The sequence below is a fragment of the Colletotrichum gloeosporioides genome (genome assembly GCF_011800055.1).
Source record: "Colletotrichum gloeosporioides strain Lc1 chromosome Unknown consensus_89, whole genome shotgun sequence".
NCBI classification, from domain to species: domain Eukaryota; kingdom Fungi; phylum Ascomycota; class Sordariomycetes; order Glomerellales; family Glomerellaceae; genus Colletotrichum; species Colletotrichum gloeosporioides.
The window spans coordinates 61,972-79,824 of record NW_025544734.1 but is presented as its reverse complement, the minus strand read 5'-3'; the positions used below and the strand labels follow the sequence as shown (position 1 = coordinate 79,824).

Below are 17,853 nucleotides of genomic sequence, written 5' to 3'. Positions count from 1 at the left end.
TGAGCTTGGTCTGTGATGAGTGGCAGAGTGTTGAAGTTGAGAGGGTGAGAATTGTGTTTTCCGGCTGAGGGGTAGGGTGGTTCACGATGATGCGGTAGACCGCGCTCGCAGATAGCTGTTGGTGGGTCGGAGGCACACAGCCAGGCAGAAGGTGCTAGACGGAACGGCGACCCAAGGCGGCAAGCGTGATGGAAGATGCCGGATGACGTCAAGCAATTGAATGCGGTCTTGTACGGCTGGGAAATGTCGGTTTGCCGTGAGGGCATCCAACGTGGTGGGCAGAAACGAACCGGCGAAGCAGGCCGGGCGCACTAACCTGGAAGAAGCAGGCGGCCGTGGTTGTGGAATGCTGCGCGGACTGAGCCACGCGATGCTAGCCCACGATTGCGACGGGTTCGATCCAAACTGCTGGGATGCCTGAGAAACGAGACGATGGTTGTGATTTGGTGGAGTTGTCAGTGGCGTGTCGTACGTACGGAGATGGAGATGTCGACCGATGTGCGCTACGTTGGCGCGTGGTAAACGATCACAATTTGAATATCAAACGACTTCGGCATCTGCTGCTCTGTCGCCGCTTGACTTGGATTGCGTGTCGACGGGAAACCCCGCACTCTGCAGCGACAGACGAGCGTACATGCATCCAATGCCGTCAGGCTGCTTGCTGTATGCTTATTGAAGAAGTTGCAACTGAGCAGACGGCCCGGGCTGCAGACCCGATACGGCGCTAGAATGCAGCCACCATCCAAGGTGCTTCGATGGCCCGCTGGTCCTGCATCAACACCAGCGCGGCGCGTGCACCAAAGGGGAAGGTCGACTAAGGTAGTGGCCGTCCGCGATCGTGACTGGTGGATTTCTGGCCCGGAGGCCCGGCGCCAGAGCCGACCCACATGGCTCCGGTATCCTGCCGGGCCTCATCGGAGGAGGGCCGAGACACGGAATGTGTCTTACCAACTGATACCGATGAAAAAATATCGTATAAGTTTGCCAAGCCAGTGAGAAGACTAGACCAAATTGCAGACGAAATTCGTCACTCCCGAAAACCGGTATTCTGGGACCCCGAGAGCAAAGGCTGTTCGAGTGCTCTGTTCCAGGCGACATGTTTCAATCACGCGTGGCCGTTCATTGTCGCCGTGTACAGAACCATGTCTCGCGCCCACCCAGAACAAACTCACCCTTACGCCTGTCTCATAGACAGCCCTTGTTCTTGAGACCTCGGAGCAGGGCTTGGTGCTATTGGCGTAGCGGAAAGGGCTACCAGGCCCCGCGCCTCTGGGGCCCGTTTCTTTATGGCCTGCGAGTACGGATGCCGCATGCGGTCAGAGTGGGCCCTTGAGGGCCCGCCGACGGGGCCTACGGCGGCTGTTCGGCGGAGCAGCTGGCTCTGCAGATCTTCCTCTCTTGCGGAGGACGGCAGTTTCTGAAGCTCGTGGCTCTCTCATGGACCGCACCCACCAGCCAGGTACCAATGCCTGTGATCTTCAGGGACAACACTGTCCGTTGACATGATCATCGCTGTCCACGCGCATTGTCTTCGACGGCCGCTGAAGACAGAGGCCAAGCAGGATCTGGGTCTAGTGGCTTTTCTGAGAGGCGTCCGCCCTCTCAATGAAGCATCCGCATCTGTTGTTTGTGGCTTACCTGTGCTGTCTTTCCCTTCCGCTGGAACCGTAGTCTGCTGGCTTGAAAGCCAAGGCTGGGCGCCTTTGCCGACTTTTGGACCCTGTTCCATCGTTTACGGTATCCTCTACGACGGTTTGCGTCGTCCTCTTCCCTACTTCCCAAGTACACTACACACCACGAACGGCATCTTCCTTCCAGTCCCCTGTAGATCTCAGTTGACACCCCATGTCGAGTTCTAGCTCGCCCATGGCAGACGCCTTCCGTCTCAACATACTCGTCTCCGGCTGCCGGGTTGGCCAGAGCGCCTCTTTTTGACGCCTCCTCTGTCTAGCCGCTTGAGCACTCACCCACTTGAGCCTCCATACGGAGTCCCTTTACCAGCTTCTGGTGGCTTGAGTCCCGATGTGCTCCATCTTTGTCGTCCGCATTGAGCGGCAGTTCCTCACGCTCAGCTGTAGTATCTCAAGTGCGAAGATGCATTGGATTGATTCGATATAAGAGCAAGATGCATTCCAGCCTCTCGACAACTTCTCTTTTGGATCATCACACTCAACTCCAACAACACTCTCAACTCTTCGACTCTCGACGCCTCAACAACCGCCGATTTCAACAGTCAAGATGAAGTCCTTCGCCGCTCTTGCCCTCTTCGGTGCTCTGGTCGCAGCCGGCCCTGTCGACAACCAGAACAACACCACCTCAACGAACATCACGACCATCCTTACCCACGAGCCCGACACAACCACCGCCCAACTCACCATCACCAACAATGGCAATGAGACGTTGAGGTGCTTTGTCCCCGGAAGTATCCTGGACGACGCTCCCGTTGAGAAGGTGGTCGTCTCCACCAATGGTGAGTTTCCTCTCCCATCCTATACATGATCTGAGACTAAGACATGAACAGGCGTGCGAGTTCCTTTCGAGGGTGTCCGCCTTCGCATCGCCCCTCCCAGCATGATCACCGACGATTCCTACATGGTTATTGAGGCCCAGCAAACTGTCGACCGCACCATCGACATCGCCGAGTTGCACGATCTGAGCTCGGGCGGTGACTTCAACGTCACCGCCAAGGGCGGCATGCGGTGCGCAACGGGCGACTCCACCGAGCTCACCAGCTGGGTGCCCTTCAAGTCCAACACCCTCCACATCAAGGACGTCAACGGCACCCAGGCCGCCATCACCCGCCGCGACTTCCACGCCGAGGCCAAGCGCGTCGCCGTCCAGCCCGGCTGCACCGCCGCCCAGAGCACCGCCGTCAACAACGCCCTCACTCACTGCACCAACCTCGCCAAGGACGCCGCCCGCGCCGTGATGCTCGACGACAAGAAGACGATGGAGTTCTTCAAGACCACCGACCAGGCCACCAGACGCAACATCAGCATCGCCTTCAGCAAGGTCTCCAACGAGTGCGGCTCGCGCCTCGCGGCTAACAAGGGCACCGCGCTTGCCGTCGCCAACCCCGTCTCCAAGCTCTACTGCACCGACGTCTACAGCTCTTGCAGACCCGGCGTCCTGGCCTACACCCTCCCCTCGCAGAACTACATGGTCAACTGCCCTCTGTACTTCAGCGCTCTGCCCTCGCTCACTTCCACCTGCCACGCTCAGGATCAGGTATGTGCCTCTCTATCACACTCTCTCTAAAGCCGTGTCACTAACAGCCTCGCCAGTCTACCACTACTCTTCACGAGATGACTCACCTGACCTTCATCAAGGGCACTCTTGACTGGGGCGTCTATGGCTACACCGGCATCAAGGCGCTCACTGCCGCGCAGAACTACAACCACGCCGACACCTACTGCCTCTTTGCCAACTCTGTCAACATTGGCAAGACTTGCTAAGTGCAGAACGCGCATCTGGCGACGAGGGGTCTGACCGAGTGTTGAGAGTGTTGCTTGGAGTTTTCCTTTGTACAAAGAAAAAGGATCGTTCAACTGTCTATATTGACATTGCCGACTACGCCAGGGGCACGATACTTGCCCTGTACATAGGCGGGCGGATCTAATCAGTAATACTTAGTTAGACTTGATGGGGGCCGGAAACATTTCTCTTGGCACGCCCGATAGACATTTCACCTTTAGAGATAGAAGAACATAAAAATCATCTACCCTGACACGGCCCAAGTCTTTTTGCTCGCACCCGGTGACTTGCACTTGAACATTCCAACCGCGATTTAAGCGATCCAGCCCTCAAAAGCTCATCCGAACGGATATCGTTGCCGATCAAGGGGGCGGCAATTGTGAATCGAAGCTTGTGACGAACAAGAGCAAAATGCTTTAACGACAAGTTCTTGTGGCGCTTGATGGAGGTTGAGGCATGCATGGCTGCGTGCAAGCCATCAGCCGCAATGTTCAAGGGCGGAGCAAAACCGCCGCCGTTGGAGCTTCCTCAGTGTCAATATTTGCACGATGGCGCGCCGCGGCATTCGGGGGCATTCTCTGTGACCGGAAAGCTCGTTTTTATTGCGAGCAAGATACCTTCCGACGGGGACCCATCGCGCAATGAATTTTTGATATTCGAGCGGGCCGGAACTACGGGGACTTGCTCGGCGGAAATCACTTCACGTGCGCGCGGGCTGCGGGCACCGCGACGAGAGAAGTCTGAAATAACTTCACTGTGAAATGACATAGTGTATTAAAGTGTACTTTTTGGAAACTCTGCTAGTACGCAGGTTACCCTTATAATCCCCCCCCCCCCNCTTTTTCCCTTCTCCTTTTACTTTTCTCGGCTTTAATAGTTAGGGAGGATTATAGCGATTACTATAATTACTTTATTCTTATATTCTTTATATTTATTTAGTTTATTAAGCTCTTCTTAAATTTTTCTTATTTACTTATTATATCTAAGTTTCTTATAGAGTTTTTATTAGTCCTTTTAGTACTCCTTAATACTTTGGACCTTATTAGATTAAGAGAAGAGGTATACTATAATTTAATAGATAAATATTTAGTAGTAGTACTTATCTTTAAACTTATTTAGGGATCTAATATTAAGGTTTATATTATTAATAGTAATTTAAATATATTATTTATACTTTTTTATAAAAGTAATAAAATTAACTTTCTCTTTTATTTTCTAGTTTATTAATTTAGTAATAAATATCTTAACTAGTTTAATTATAATAAATTAATCTTATTAAGGATAGTTAATAAATAGAGGAAGAATAGACCTATATTCTTCCTCCTATATAACCTTATATAGTAAGTTATCTATAAGCTATTAAAGTTATTAATAATATTCTTATAAACTTAGATTAAAGTTTTCCTAGTTATTATAAATAGTATTATAATACTTAGTAAGTATCTATTAAAGTATAAATAGAATTTTTATAGTGTAGCGTAAACCTCTATAAATTGGATGTGGCTAGGCTTAAAGGGTAGAAGAAGTCTGAAATAACGTCGTATCGATCCCGGTCCTGGCGACATAGGGGGGCTGGGGGCCCGGGTCGGAAGATGGCCCTGAACCTGAGATGGATCACAGTCTTTTCTGGTGAGGGAGATGGTGAATCAATCACACACTGTTGCCCCGCTGGCGTTTGGTGGACCAGGTTGTTCCGGCGACCTCGCTCTCGGGCCCAACGGCGGAGAACGGCAGACGAGGGTTGAGTGAAGTGGGCTGGTGAATGCCGCGTACCCCGTTGCGTGCTTCAACTTGGAGTGGTGGTACAAGCTCTCACCACCTCTTTGTGGGTGATGATACAAACCGTCTTGTATGATGTCGGCGAGCGAGAGCACATATTCTGATTAAATGAGGCGTCAGGCGTGTCGTCGACAGGTGCATCTGCATGATACATTGGAGGCTGCAGGAGTCAAAGTCTACCGAGTCACGCGCGAGAGGGTTTGCACTTGCACCGCGTCTGCGTCGTCTGTGGTTTGCGTGTGGCCGCGGGCGCAGACGAACAGGCGTGGGAAAGTTTGCTGGAAGGTTCCCGGGTGGGAGGCGGCTTGCGGAACACACAGACGGGCTTTTGTTGACGGGACAGGAGAGAGTTTGGGCATCGTGCGACGATCTCGCAGTCAATCTGAGGGGGAGCGGTCCGAAGCACACTATGGCTACCGCAACATGGCTTTGCTGTTGTTGTTGATAAAGTCCAAAAAAAGGTTACGCGCGACGGGTGTGGGATGTAAGGGATATCAGACGAGCGGACGAGAGGGAGGGAATATCCGTCACCGTCCGAATGTGTGAAGCAGGACGACGGGAAGAAGCCAAGAAGAGTTGTGGTAGCATTGCACCACTTGGAGGTAGGGAGAAGGCAATGCGTCATGTCTGGGATGTCTCGTCTTGTCACTTGTCAGGTTCCAGAAGAAAGGGAAGATTGGGAGACTCGGACAGTGGATCGAATGTTGTGCTTGCACCCGTTGAACGGTACCTTGCTTGAGATCAAACGCTAGAAGAAAGGTTTGGTTTGGCCGGGGTTCAGTTGTGATGCCGTGTCTTGCGTGTTTGCATGTCTGCATGTCTGAGTGAGGCGCTGTATCCGTACTCGCAAGGCGAGTCTGAGTCCGAGTGTCTCTTTGGAGATGGAAGCCGAGGAAGGCTGGCGCGATATGATGTGAGGTGATGTACGGATACATAGCCCGTACAGGCATACAGGTATCAGGGGGTGGCGAGGGCTGGTGAACTCGAAATCGAGCTCGAGGTAGATGACTAAGGCGGATGACACAGTGTGATAGGCGGCTTCCCGCTGCCGCTCCCCCCTCCATCTTGATCCAGTCATGCGGGTGCAAAAAAAGAGTGCAGACTCTTGTACCCCAGCTGCACTTCCTGCTCGACCTCCCCTCCGCGTATTCCTCGAAAAATACTAAAATAATACTTCGAAAATACTTCTCGACTAATAAAACTTTTCGAGTATTAAAACGGAATTTTTGAGCGAGTTTACGCTGTTGTGTAGATGCTGGACTTATTCTGCTCAATGTCCAGACTGCGCTCTAATTTTGCACCCACTTGCCAGTCGGTCGAGTTCAACCTGGCGGCTGCGGGTTAGGCTAATGCCGCGGACCAGTGACGAACGAGCTGCAGGAACAGCCGACATGACGACCAATCTACTGCATAGTAGGGACTAGGCGACAGAGTCCGTCATCTTCCTAGCTGAGGCCACTGTGTCTGATCGTCTCACGCAATTGACGCAATCACGGCTCGATCAGCGATGCGGTCGACAATAGCGAGGGATAGTCGGGATGGGCGTTCGCACTGACAGAGTTGGCCAAAGATCCGCTGCAGGATCGAGGATGCCGAGGCGAGCAGTGTAGACGCTGGAGAGCAGACAGAAGATGATGCAGCTGCCCAGGTTGTGGATGGCCTCCGATTTGCCGGCCTAGCGTCCACACGCGTGTGGATGAAGAACCCACTTGCTCCCTCAACCCAGACAGCCACAGGTTGAAGTGAACCCAGACTTCCAGTGTCGGGGTCGGGGAGGCCAGTTCGGACTGAGTTCCAGGATGGATCATGTTTGCCGTGGTGTGGATCATTCTTGACCGACAAAGTAAGGTACGGATAGCAGAGAGAAGGGAAAGTGTTGAACATTCTCTGCTGGTGCTGGAACACTGAACCTTGCGACACCGGCCGCTAGGTAGCTCGGAGTCTCTGCTCAGCCAGTGGTCTGGGACATTCCAGCCAAGCCCAGAGAAGGATGGGTAGGGGGGGCTGGCTTTAAGGGTTCGGGAGCCGGAGCCCTAACAAGACCCTGAATCTGGAAATTTGAACTTGCCGACCTTTCTTCAAGTTTGTGTGTTTGCTTGGTTGCGAGGTCTTGTCAAGTCCGTTTGGTGTTGTTGAATGTATGTGCATGATGATCGATATCATGATTGACGTCTTCATACCCGCACATCACCCCATCTCCAGTGTTCAAGTGGTGGACTTTTTTGGTTTTGGGGTCAGTCGTCAGCAGCAGGAGTTGGAGGGAGAGTGATGGGCAAAAAACCCCGCGATTTTAGTTTGCCACAGTTTTAGGACCCCAAGGGGCGTCCCAGAATGCGATGGGCTGTCCTGTGCCTGTGGCCGTCTCCTCCCTTTCGAAACTGGGGGAGCAACGCCTCCATCTGACTGGCTGGCTGGCCGACAGCGGGTGGGGTTCGCTTGACGGGAATGGTGGGGCTGGACGGTGTCGCTTCGCAGAAAGACTGTACGTGGACGCACCGTAACAGACCGTCTGCACACCGTCCGGTCAGGCCCCTGCGCCTTCCAGTGTGTTTCCTCTTCCCCTGAGGTGCCCACAGTTCCCTTCGGCCCCCCCTTCCAGACCTGATCCTCGTCAGCCCGTGCAGCCATGGTGTGGTACGAGTCCCGCCGGTGCTAACTGCTTCCCTTGCCTTCCACCACACGGCACACGCCAGAGCAAAGCCACGCCTCCAGCACCAACTGCCCAGCTGCAGACCCAGCCGTCCCGTCCAGTCGTTTATTGGGGTGCCACCAAGGTATCTTTCCGCCTTTTTCACCGCCCAAAGCTACTTGCCCACAACAACCAAGAAACCACCCGGCCGACAGCAACCACCCTGTGGCACCTTACCTGCTCACTCAGTTGCGTGCTGGCTGAGGGTAGGTACCTACCATCCAGCTTCGGGCTGGCTGACTGACGACAGTGGGCGGCGTGTGCTTCAGCCAAAAAAAAAGCGAAAAAACCACAGAGCTGACAAGGCCCGGCGCAAAAAAACAGAAGAGGCAGTAACCCAGCAAGTAGCAGTCAAACCCTCCCTCTTTCCGAGGAAACCACCACTTCCACCCAGACTCAGACTCAGGTCCTTCCCGCCCTCCCGCTCTCTCTTCTGCAACCTTCAACCTCCCCTCCCCGACACTTCACGGTGCCTTTCTTTCATCGCCAGCATCACCTTTTGATCCATCCGAATACATATCCCACCCCACAGCGGCCCATCTGCGTCTGCTGTCTGTATTCGCCGTACCTGTGCCTGGGCCCGATTTAGTTCGCTAGCCCAACCAACCCACCTTCACATGGTCCACGCCCTCCGCTGCACTCGAACCATCATCGCCAGCGTCACCACCACGACCACAACCGCCGCTCCCACCGCCTACACCACTGCTCCTATGTCTCGCCTGCATCACGACAACGACTGGGAAGCGTTGATGTAAATCCCTCCCGCATCACGACAAATCGACCATGCTGCGACGCCCGCCTCGTGAAGGGAGGCGCGGCGCCAACCAGCGGACCTACCTGCTTGCTCTAGCAGTCCTCGTCATCTCCTGCATCCCACTCGCCGATGCCCAACAACAACCCATCGACGCCCTCCCGAGGGTCCAACAGCCTGCCCCCGGGAGCAGCCAACATGAGGGCATACACGACATAAACCCCGAAGCAGCCCGCAACTGGGCTGCCACTCTTGAGGCCGACAATGCTGCCGTGTCTCAACGACGCAAGAAGACCGTCACGTCTTCCAAAGAACAACTCAACAACCGTCGGAACACCCCCGAATCTATAATTATTCCTAACGATGCGAGCGCCGTCGCAACTTTGGCTCCGGCTCAGTCCGTGAGAGCACCATCTCCTTCTGGACATCGACCCATTGTGTCCCGTGTTGCCGGGGCCAACGGGATCTCTACGCAGCACCATGCGCGGAGTCTGAAGGACTGGGAAGTAGAAGACTTTGTCCTCTTGGCGACCGTCGACGGACACCTATATGCCAGCGACCGCTTTACCGCCCGCGAGCGTTGGCATCTCGAGGTCGACCAGTCCATGGTGGAAACAAAACACTTCCGCCTCAACGCGTCCGAACTCGACGACGACTACAACTTCATCGACCACTACGTCTGGGCCATTGAGCCAAACCGCGACGGAGATATCTACTACTGGGTCCCCGGTGCCAGCGAGCCCAGGCTGTTGTCCACCGGCTTGACCATGAAGCAGATGGTCGACGAGGGCGCGTCTGCCCTCGACAACCCGCCCATCGTCTACACCGGCACAAAGAAGACGACAATGATAACCCTCGACGCCGCCACCGGCAGAGTACTGAAGTGGTTCGGATCTGGCGGCTCGCACGTCAACGAGGCCGAGAGCTGCCTGCGCCCCAACGCGTTGTACGACCAAAACAACGAGGAGTGCAGCTCCACAGGCACAATCACGCTCGGCCGCACCGAGTACGAGGTCGGCATCGCTCGGAAAGACGGCCGACAGATTGCGTCTCTGAAATACTTCGACTGGACCCCCAACACCAACGACTGGGACCTGTTGAATCAATACCATCAGTCTATCGACAATCGTTATCATACCACTAGACACGATGGCCGAGTTTACGGCCTCGACTATAGCCGAGACAACTTTGAACACGACCGACCCGAGGAGGGATTGTTCTGCAGCGAAAAATTCCCCGCCCCAGTGGTCAAGGTCTTCGATGTCTGTCGGCCGTGGGGAGTGCTTCCCGAGAGCAACCCCGACCTGATCGTCCTCCCACAGCCCGTTCCACCGGCTAAAGACGAGTCCATCGCTCGCGTCAGAAACCAACGAATTTTTGTAAACCAGACCGAAACAGGAAACTGGTATGCCCTTTCAGGTCGTTCATATCCTCTGATGGTGCTTGCTCCCACGGCCAAGACTTCGGAGCCCGACTGGCTCCAGCTCGGCCACCCATGGGAGAAGATGAACGAGACCCAGCGAATCAGGGCCATGATTGGAACCCACAACATGGATGCCGTCCACAAAGGCAAGATCTACCAAACCCCTAGTCTGCCAGGTCGGCAGGATGTCATCGACGTGGACCCCGAGAACGACTCGGTGCTGCCTGTGCCCACGCCTCAGCCAGACGAAGAGTATGAGCCTGTCGAAACGACGATCGTGAACAAGGTCAAGCAAATCCCGCAGCAGGTGTCAAACAGCTTCATCGACTTCTTCTCCAACCCCATCTTCATCCTTCTCGTCGCCTCTCTCTTATTCCTCTACCAGAAAGACCTGCGTCGCTGGTACAAGGCCAAGACAACGAAATGGTACAAGTGGGAGGAGACCACAGACACCGAGGACAACGGCGACACCGTGACGCCAGAGCCCACGGTTCATGACCAGGTCGTGCCGCCCGCGACTGCGGAGAACATCCCCAAAATCGAGGAGCCTGCCCCTGAACCTAAGGTTGAAGAGGCCCCTGTTGACAAGGCCGAGGCCGAGGCACCCGCCGCGGCCCGTGAGGCACCACCCCCACAACCTGACAGGTCGGGGGCGTCGACCCCCAAGCCAGCCGCCGCCCCCAGCGACCAATCGTTGACACCGCCAGAGCCTGGAACCCCTGAAGTTAAGAAGAAGAAGCCGGCTCACCGCGGACGACGCGGTGGCACTAAGCACCGCAAGGGCAAAAAGCGGGAAGAGGCATCACAGTCCCGCGATGACGACCCACCACAGTCTGTGGAAGACGCCGTCAACAAGGCCAAGAAGCTGGGAGGTCAGGTGACCCAATTGGAGCCCGATGTTGTCACAGTCACGAACGACATGCAAGCGGTTTCCGGCCCGATCATTCGTATGGGAAATATCGAGGTCGACACCGACAATCAGCTCGGCACTGGCAGCAACGGCACTCTTGTTTTCGCTGGCAAGTTTGACGGACGTGAGGTTGCTGTGAAGCGCATGTTGATTCAGTTCTACGATATCGCTTCCCAGGAAACCAGGCTGCTGAGGGAAAGTGACGACCATCCCAATGTCATTCGTTACTACGCTCAGCAAGTCAGAGACGGTTTCTTGTACATTGCCCTTGAGCGATGCGCTGCATCCCTCGCTGATGTCGTCGAGCAGCCCCATCACTTTGGAAAGCTGGCACAAGCAGGCAAGGCCGACATTCCCGGTGTTTTGTACCAAATCACGAACGGAATCAACCACTTGCACCAGCTTCGCATCGTTCACCGCGACCTGAAGCCCCAGAACATTTTGGTCAACGTCGACAAGCACGGCAAGCCCCGCCTTCTGGTTTCCGACTTTGGTCTGTGCAAGAAGTTGGAAGGTGGCCAGTCGTCGTTTGGCGCAACGACCGGTCGCGCTGCTGGTACCTCTGGTTGGCGAGCCCCGGAATTGTTGCTGGATGACGATGCGAACCACACCGCCATGGTTGACAGCATCAACAGTGGCTCCGGCTCGATTCTCGTTGGCTCCGACATGGTTTCTGGACGCCGTGCCACCCGCTCCATCGACATCTTCAGCCTGGGCTTGGTCTTCTTCTACGTCCTGACCAACGGTCTGCATCCCTTTGACTGTGGCGACCGCTACATGAGAGAGGTCAATATTCGCAAAGGCAACTTCAACCTCTCGCCGTTGGATTCGCTCGGTGATGTTGCTCCTGAAGCCAAGCATCTCATAGGCTGGATGTTGAATGCTGAGCCCAAAGAGCGGCCAACGGCGCGCGAAGTCTTGGCTCACCCCTTCTTCTGGCCCGCCAAAAAACGTCTCGCATTCCTCTGCGATGTGTCCGACTCTTTCGAGAAGGAGCCCAGAGACCCCCCAAGCGGGCCGTTGCAGAAGATGGAGGAATATGCGCCAGAAATCACCAAGGGTGATTTCCTCCGCCAGTTACCGCGTGAGTTTGTCGACTCTCTGGGCAAGCAACGTAAATACACGGGTTCGAAGATGCTTGATCTGTTGCGCGCCCTGCGCAACAAGAAGAACCACTACGAGGACATGTCGGATTCGTTGAAAAAGGCTGTTGGCCCATTGCCGGATGGGTATCTGTCGTTCTGGGGCGTACGGTTTCCTCGACTGCTTATTGACTGTTGGGAGCTTATCTGGACCGTTGAATGGGACCAATCTGATAGGTTTAAGGAGTATTATGAGCCACAGGGTCTCTAAAGTCTTTTAAAATTGAAGCGTTCTGTTTTCCTCTCGAACCTCGTCTTCTGCTGCCTTTGCATATGCCTTTGTCTTGCCCGTAATGTTTCAATCGCATCAGTGAAGACCTATTTGATGTCCACACTAGACTAGTCCGCCCATGCCACACACCTCTTATACATGGAGACGCTTAGCCAAAGCCAGGAGCTGTAACATCAACAAGTAAGGCACAATCACTAGATCTTGAAGTTGGTGCAAGCTTGCTTTGAGAGTACTAATTTATCTGCCGTTTGACTCGTTTCTAAACAGAAGAGATTAGGAGTCCTGGATCCAGAACTCGACGTGCCTGCCAGAGGCACTAGGTCGTATTGTTGCCGCGTATATTTCCCGTAGTCAATCAGATGAGGGGAATGTCAAAACCCAATGTCGTTCCGCCCATTACATCAAGTGAGCCTTGGTTCCACCGCCGAATCGGTTGGTAGCGAGGGTACGTCCGCAGCGCATGCAGTTGTGGCGGACGTTCTTGAAGGGCTTCATGGAGTAGGGGATGAACACGCCAACGCCGGTTGTGCAGAAGAACATGACGGCCATCCAGCTGGTATCGTGTCAGCCAACTGGGTATTATCCAGCGGTAGGATCAGCCTGTGAAACTCACTGAGTACCCTTTCCAATGGTGTGCTCGGTGGTGGTGGGAGCAACGCCCTTGCAGCCGGGGCATTCGACAAGAGCCGGGAATCGACCCAGCATGGGCAGAGGCACCATGTTGGACCGGGAGCCTTCGCCGACGGATTCTCCATGGTGGCATGGCTGGACAAAGGTCGTCTGGCAGTGGCTGCCGTTGCAGCCGCCGGTATGGTGGGTGATTGTCGAGGGGGGAGTGCGGATGGATTGGTAGAGAGGCAAGGGAGACCGGATGCCGGATTGGTCCTCGGGGTTCTGGGTGTCGGCCATGATGTCTACGATGATGGTGTTAGTGTGAAGATGGAAGAGATTGAGGAACCTCGATCGGGAACGTACCGGTCTTGTGCATAGGTGCTTTCAACTAAAGCTTTGTTGGATATGTGTAAACGAATGTGATGTCGAGGGTGAGTAGCGATTGTTGATGGTTTGAAGAGGCTTCGACAACGCGGGAAACAGAGCATTCAAATAGACTCTTGAGTCGCGAGGCTTGTTATCTCGACAACCAACCGGACTGCATCTCCGTCCCTCCAATCACGTCTGATCCAAGTTGTTATTCCCACGGTGAAACATGGGGTAGGTGAACGCGTGTCACTGCATCGTTGTTAAGGCACTACTCACGAACTCCCCTGCCCACCAATTGAGTTTCGCGAACGATGCAGTGGGAATGCAAGACGATGCTGTACAGTCCACTGCTTCTTTGGTGGTTTGCGGCGTTTTGGTTGCCCGTTCCGGCAGTCGAATCCTTCCGGCGGGAAAGGTAGTGCTCTAAATGCTGCTGCCTAGATGGCCTCGAAATAGCACACCAGCACCTCGTGTTCCCTGTCGATCCCCTTCCTCCCCCCACCACCGCTTTTGCTGGATGGGAAAGGCCAAGAGCTGCACGAGGTTAAGTGGGTTTGAACGACCTGATTCGGAAGAGGATTCGAACCCCTCTGGGATGAGAGCCTTTTTTCAGCCTGCGAGCGTGGTCAGTTATCCACAGATAGGGTCTTGTGATGGGTTTTGTTTGGTATACTGGCTCTTTCCGAGATGATCAGAATGACGCAAGGCTGCGCGAAGGGAATGACGAGTTGAATGTCAACTTGCCTGCTTCATTGACACGGAAATTCAGCAAGAGGAAAGAATTGCAAGCCTGATTGCTTTCTCTTTTGCTTTCGAAGCTGGGCGTACGCAAAGAGGTCCTGACTTAATAGAAGAGCTTCTCGTGTCTAAGACCAAATTATATTCCCGGACGACAGCTGCCGTTCAACAGTGCATTAAAGCTACGCAGGCCAACATCAAAACGGGGTAGGGGTGGTTGGCGCCGGGGGGAGCTACACACCTGCAGCCAAGACTTTCGATGCTCGTATCGTTCGAGTTAACACGTCCGGCATCTTCAGGGCAAACCTTCGAAAGATAACGTTCTATTGGAATGCAAGGCTCTTGTGGATGTCATCATGCATTGCATCTGTACTACCACAAAGCACAAGGGCCACGGGGCTAAGACCACTGCAATCATTGGCGTACTGAGGCGCGCGTACACATAAACCTGAGAGGCTCGGCATCTGTAGCAAGAGTTGTCAATATTTCACGTGCTGGTGATGTAGCCCTTGTAGTTGCGCTGGGCAGCTGTTGTGCCCAACGCTCTGGGTCAATGCCGTTTGCTACCGCGGATAAACTGACTGCGCATAACCCTTACAAGTGGACTGTTGACCCATGATACACTCCAATCCCATGGTTGTATGAGCTTATATTTAGTGCAGGATTACACCACTGGCTGCAAACGGTTTACGATCTGTACTATGTGCTGTCTGAGTTAAGGCATTCACGCAGGAATACTGGAACGAAGCACAAGTGCGTGGATCTCCACGATCGACGTTCAAATGACTGCTTTACCCTTAAGGTGTGGTACGGCCATACCTAACCCAGAAACCCATCGTGTATGCCGAGTTTACATAAATGAAGCACACGGATACAGTTTGGCTGCTCGGGAATATCTCTAGATATGTGGGCGGTTACTAGGCACAAGTAACGGCGACCAGGATGGCGATGACAACAGAGATATAAACGGCAACAGAGACAACAATAAGAAGAAGAGTGAGAGAACGAACGTCACAGAAAGAACTAATAAAATAAAAACAATACTAAAACAGAAGATAATTACCTTACAAGACCTAACACAGGTACCTATCGCCTGGTGAGCTAGAAGTATCCGCCTGGATAGCAAAACCCTGTGGATGGATGAGAACATTAGGAAAGATGCTCTGTTACCGAACGAACCGTTTCCCTCTTCTTATTAGCGCCCTTGTGCTAGCTCAAGCCTGTCCAGATAGCCAAGACTCGCGTGGATACAGCCCAGGATTGAACAATCCATCATTAATATACTGCCGTCGATGATTCTCTATACTACTCAATCGGAGGTAGCATGTAATCTAGCTAACGTAGTACTCAAAAACAGATAGAAGGAGGCGATCAGATAGAAGATATATCTTTTGGTTAAAGACATTGTTTTTTTATACGCTCGGCGACATTGAAGCAGTAATAAGATAAAATAATAAAACGGTTGACGAGTGAGAAGAGACGCTTTTCCTCACGACAAAACTATCCGCATGATTTACTCAGTTAATAAATGGACAACTAGACAATCAGATCAATCATATTTTACAAGACGGTGTAAAGAACCAGCTATGATATAATACAAAAAAAAAAAGAAAAAAGAAAAAAAGAGACCCCTACACCAGCTCTAACCGCATCAACTTCTTACATCTCCGAAGACGCTATGATTCGGATGCCGTGGAACCTCCGACGTGGAGGGGACCTTCGTCATCCTGCAAGATCTCACTCCACCAATCTTCATGACCCTCTTTGATGCACAAGCCATCCCAATCGGACTCCGGCAGCCCTGCATCCTTCAATTTTTCTTTATCAAAGATGCGTGTATTTCGCTTCGTGGCATCCGCTGCTGGCGCCCAGAACGAGAGATCCTTTGCACCGTTCTGCCCAGAGACCTTGAAGAGCGGCTCTAGAGACTTGGGTTGAGAGTGCAACTCCAGCAGACGCCGGAGGTGCGGAAAAAACCATGTCTCTTTCCACCACCCAGAAAGCCTTTGACCCTTGAGACCATTGCGATGTGCGTTGTGATGCACAATGGCTGGGACGGAAGTGCTCCAAAAGTCGGTATAGAGAGGCAGGTCTGCCCAGTCCGCTTGAGTGTCTATTCCTGCCTCGGACAAAGGTGTGCGAATCCCAAGCATATCCTCGGGCACACCGTATACTCGAGGAGGAATGATCACTCGATCTTCAGCCGCTTTTTGAAGTGCGGTGGTATTCCTCAAAATGACGTATTCGCCATCGTCCTCTTCAAAGACGGTCGGAGTGAATAGATCTTGGATGTAGTCAAGGCCGATACCGTAGTCGAAATGGTCGGCTTCAATCTCAAGTTCGGCGTCTTGGATGATTTTCCCGGAAGCATGGTATCTCCGTTTGGAGGCCCGCCACATCTCTTGCTCGCCAAACATCTCTGCAAAGATGCCTTGATCACTAAAGATGTTGATGCCTGCAGCGCGCTTCTCCTCGACCTTTTCCTGAGCACGACGAAGCAAGCGACGCATGTCTCCGACAGGACCCATGAAGCTGCCACTGTTGACGTAGCGCGGGCGAACGTCATGAAACTGCTCAGGGTCCTCATCGGTGTGCGGGCCATACAGATCTTCGCGCGCAGGCGACTCCGGCAGCTCATCACAGTGAGGATCGGAACCAAGGTCGGGCTTGGGCCAGCACTTCTTCTGAGTAGAGATGATGATGGACTGCTTGGGGACGAATTCCGTCTTGTTGGACGAGAACCAGGGGGTCGAGATGCCCCACTGCTTGCGGATGCGCTCTTCTGCGGCGAAATTCTGTGCCATGTACCTGCGAATGAGCAAGGACGGTGGCAGCTGAAACCAAAGGTCGTAAGCGTCGACCACAAGGATCAGATCATCCGGGCCGAGACGTTCGTCCTTAGGTGCCTGGTCTGATGTGATGGCATCAAGGAACTCAAGTGTGCCGTCGATCTTGCCTAAGTGAGAGCCACCAAACCACCCAGGCGATTTGTGAAAGTCTCTTCCCCAGTTGACGATCACAGGGCTCGGATATCCGGATACAAGTGCCGACATGAGCATCTTGCAGAGGTCTGGCCCCGGCCCATCTGCTGGAACTATAACTCGGAGACGTCTGGGTCCACCCTTTTGGACGGCTGGTATTGGTGCTATGTCAGTGTGGTTCGACGGAGGCTTTGAGGCAGATATGTTCTCATGACTCTGTTGCGTGCGTTGTCAGCTAAGATTAAGGTTGATGGAACCAGAGCATGGACTCACAGCTGTAACCACAAGACAGGAGAATATAAAAACAGAAGCTACGAGCCCAAGCATGGCTTTCGGCGACAAGCGATGAAGCCATCTCGAAGGCTTTCTCGTTCGAAACCCCGGCGACGGAGGTGCCTCAAGGTCATCTGCGTAGATCTTGCTGTATAGGGGCGAGTGTGGCTTTGTAGCCCAAGGAGTGAAGCCTACCGCCATTCCCTTAACAGCAGATGTTGGATAAAAGAATGATAATGAGAGGACGCCTAAAATCTATGGACTTCTTGGGCTTAGCATCAATTCATTGGGAAACGAACGAAGGAGAAGTGCTGCGCAGGATCCAATCCAGGTGACTTGCGCGCGGGCGGAACCAGCTCAACTTTATTGATCCAAGAGCCGTCCGTATCGTCTCAGAGAACGATCTGGGGCTTACGGCCACATTTTGCCATGTGTCGTCGCTTACACGAATCCGCTCCTTCGACAAGGTCATCATCGACG

General features: G+C 53.5%; 5 protein-coding genes across 5 annotated transcripts; 2 read left to right on the top strand and 3 right to left on the bottom strand.

The window, feature by feature from the left end:
* Positions 1 to 2,238: 2,238 nt before the first annotated feature.
* On the top strand, positions 2,239 to 3,455 carry GCG54_00010612 (Neutral protease 2-like; the record flags this gene model as incomplete). Its single annotated transcript, XM_045410532.1, has 3 exons — positions 2,239 to 2,470; positions 2,522 to 3,228; positions 3,285 to 3,455. 3 exons carry the CDS (start codon positions 2,239 to 2,241, stop codon positions 3,453 to 3,455), a joined length of 1,110 nt encoding a protein of 369 aa, XP_045258100.1.
* Positions 3,456 to 8,725: 5,270 nt separating this feature from the next.
* Positions 8,726 to 12,379, top strand: GCG54_00010611 (Serine/threonine-protein kinase/endoribonuclease IRE1; the record flags this gene model as incomplete). The annotated part of the gene is made up of 1 exon (XM_045410531.1): positions 8,726 to 12,379. One exon carries the CDS (start codon positions 8,726 to 8,728, stop codon positions 12,377 to 12,379), a length of 3,654 nt encoding a protein of 1,217 aa, XP_045258099.1.
* A 417-nt stretch (positions 12,380 to 12,796) lies between these two features.
* GCG54_00010610 (uncharacterized protein) lies at positions 12,797 to 13,309 on the bottom strand (the record flags this gene model as incomplete). The annotated part of the gene is made up of 2 exons (XM_045410530.1): positions 12,797 to 12,953; positions 13,014 to 13,309. 2 exons carry the CDS (start codon positions 13,307 to 13,309, stop codon positions 12,797 to 12,799), a joined length of 453 nt encoding a protein of 150 aa, XP_045258098.1.
* A 2,486-nt stretch (positions 13,310 to 15,795) lies between these two features.
* On the bottom strand, positions 15,796 to 17,178 carry GCG54_00010609 (uncharacterized protein; the record flags this gene model as incomplete). The annotated part of the gene is made up of 1 exon (XM_045410529.1): positions 15,796 to 17,178. One exon carries the CDS (start codon positions 17,176 to 17,178, stop codon positions 15,796 to 15,798), a length of 1,383 nt encoding a protein of 460 aa, XP_045258097.1.
* A 153-nt stretch (positions 17,179 to 17,331) lies between these two features.
* Positions 17,332 to 17,574, bottom strand: GCG54_00010608 (uncharacterized protein; the record flags this gene model as incomplete). Its single annotated transcript, XM_045410528.1, has 1 exon — positions 17,332 to 17,574. The coding sequence occupies one exon, from the start codon at positions 17,572 to 17,574 to the stop codon at positions 17,332 to 17,334; it is 243 nt and encodes an 80-aa protein (XP_045258096.1).
* Positions 17,575 to 17,853: the final 279 nt, after the last annotated feature.